The 2,773-nt window shown below is 51.4% G+C and overlaps 1 protein-coding gene across 1 annotated transcript; it reads left to right on the top strand.

Moving 5' to 3' along the window:
* Positions 1 to 1,903: 1,903 nt before the first annotated feature.
* LOC145987586 (uncharacterized) lies at positions 1,904 to 2,284 on the top strand. Its single transcript, XM_083121942.1, has one exon. It carries the CDS (start codon positions 1,904 to 1,906, stop codon positions 2,282 to 2,284), a length of 381 nt encoding a protein of 126 aa, XP_082978068.1.
* Positions 2,285 to 2,773: the final 489 nt, after the last annotated feature.

The following is a 2,773-nucleotide window of genomic DNA, read 5'->3' as shown; positions in this document are numbered from 1 at the left end:
TGCTCGTAGACTCACATATAAAGAACACATGGTATTATTATTGGGTTCGGTAGGTATAATTAGTTGGGGTTGGTGTAAGTATTTGAGATAGACGTCTGAGTTGGAGTTAGAGAAGTCAGAGTCAAGTCTGTCTGGGTATTCGAACCCCGTTAGTCGACAGCAAGAGCGACGTCGGGTTCCGTTTCCCAGTAGCACCTCGGTCCTTTTCACCATCCGCCCTAAAACGGGAGGTCCGCAGAGGTGTCCCGGCTTCTGTCTTCACCCACGATTAACAGCCAGAGAGGGCTCTCCAACGTCCGTTCCTCCGCCTTATCCAACCTTGGAGCCGGAAACCTCGCCTGGCTTACGAGCTGTTTGCTATATTGCATCTAGTTGGTTAACCCCCAGAAAACCTCCTAGTGTTCACGACTTACGACAGCCCGATCGTCGCCAAAATCCGGTTCCGCAGTATGGACTACGTGGAATTGCGAACGTCGGGTCCTCCTCTCTTTCGCCACCCCTAGGCAGAGACTTCGTTCGATCGCCCTCCGTGTGGATCTCAGTTGGACCAAAAGCGGCCCTTCTAAGGACTACCAACGCTCTCCGCCAGAATGACAGCCCGTACCCCCGCCGATCTCCATCTTCCTGGTGTCGTTCAGCTTCCGAGTGGGTCGTACGCAAACCCAAAGGCCAACCTTGGATGGTTCCCCCACTCATCAGCATCCCTAGTCAGGAGTGGTCATTCAGCCGGGAGCTCCGGTATGGTGCGCCGACGGAATGCCGAAGTTTAGTCGCTGGCATGCAGGCTTGGTATAACACCGCAAGGTACCTACCTGCATGTTTCTCCGCTTCTCCACCCCGTAGCGTCCTCTTACGGGCTCCATCCAATTACCCCAGTCCGAATCTCGGGAACGAATCCCGAGGGTCATTCCAAGGCCCTTGTCAGGAACTCCCCAGTGAAGAGGTTCAGGTCGCCGCTTCTCGAAGAGCCAGTCGTTCCCATTCTCCGCCGCCTCTGCTTACTGCCGTCAGGAGTAGCGGAATGTAGTCCTGGTGTGTCGTCATGCGTGGTCTCGTTTCCTGGCAGTCGCCGTCAGTCAGTGAGCTCGCCCGTCTGCCATCCAACCCATGCGATGCTCGCTGGCGGTGTTCCGTTGCATACATCCCACGGGCCTGGTGAAGAGGGTTGAGTTCGTTCCGCTATGCCTTGGTGTCTGGTAGTCGTTTAGTCATGTTCCCTAGACAACAATCTCGATAGAGACAGTTGCCGTAGACTATTGCACTTTCCAATATGGCGCCAGGCGTTCTAAAAAGAACGCCCGGCCGGACCAGATGCTCTGAGAAGAACACAAAGTCAGACATTTCGTTCTTTCCTGAAGATAGGGAGCATGTGCAGACCCAGCGCGCGCAGCCACGAGCCTATCAGGTTCTGAAGTGCAGAGATAAGTCAGGGTGACGTTATATGTATTTGGTGTGGGAGAGGTCCGGTGTAGGTGGCTGGCCAATCAGGTGACGTTTCTCCGACGTCCGCGCTCCCAGTCGACTATCTCTAACCAGGCTGGATCCAGTTCGAGTCCCGTGTCCCTGTTGAGGTTGTCCTTTTCCCCGTGTATGACTATTGCTTCTTTGATGAGACGGTCCCAGTAATTTGATGATTTATTGATGATCTCGGTGTTGTGAAATCAATTCTATGGCCCTCCTGGATTGAATGTTCTGCTAACCCTGATTCTTAGGGATAAAAATTATTGATTGCTCTGGCGTGTTCTTTGCAACGCTGTTCAATTGTCCTCCCCGTTTGTCCAATTTAGGCTTTATCGCAGGCACAGACGATACGGTAAACCCCGGGTGTCTTCTGTCCTAGGTCGTCTTTGGGGTTTGGAAGAGCTACAAGGACAAGTACTATGAACAGACCGAAGGAGTGGCAATGGGATCCCCGCTCACACCAGCAATAGCCAATTTCTTCATGGAGAACTTCGAACACGAGGCACTCCGTTCAGTTCCACAGAAACCTTCCGCATTTTACAGATATGTAGACGACACCTTTGTCACCTGGCCGCACGGTGAAGCAGCGCTACAGACGTTCCTGATTCACCTCAACAACCAACAACAGAACATCAAATTCACCATGGAGACAGAGATCAACGGCAGCTTTCCTTTCCTAGACATCCTCATCACATGCAAACCAGACGGGACCTTAGGACACAGCGTATACATGAAACCTACTCACACCGACCCATACCTCAACGCCAAGAGTTTCCACCATCCAGCGAAGCGATCAACAGTACTCTCCACATTGTTTCACTGAGCCATCGCCATCAGCGACACAGAGCATCTTCTAGAGGAAATAAGACACCTGCGCACAGCCTTCAGACAGAATGGATACAGTGAAGGTATTATCAACAAGACGCTCAAGAAAGTAACACACAAGAACAACCAACGAACAAACTCGGATCCACCTGATCACCAAGAAGACAAGAATATAGCCATCGTCCCATACACTGATAACCTCTCTGCAGTCATCAACCGCATTCTTTCAAAACAGAACATCAAGACGATCCACAAACCGCCATCGAAAGTCAAAAGCCGACTTCGGAACACCAAAGACGACCTAGGACAGAAGACACCCGGGTCTACAGTATCGTCTGTGCCTGCGGTAAAGCCTAAATTGGACAAACGGGGAGGACAATTGAACAGCGCTGCAAAGAACACGCCAGAGCAATCAATAATTTTTATCCCGAAAAATCAGGGTTAGCAGAACATTCAATCCAGGAGGGCCATAGAATTGACTTCACAA

This window comes from Lepisma saccharinum, chromosome 1, assembly GCF_977018435.1.
Source record: "Lepisma saccharinum chromosome 1, izLepSacc3.1, whole genome shotgun sequence".
NCBI lineage: Eukaryota > Metazoa > Arthropoda > Insecta > Zygentoma > Lepismatidae > Lepisma > Lepisma saccharinum.
Note: the sequence above shows the minus strand (reverse complement) of the source record. Positions and strands in the feature narration are given on the sequence as shown.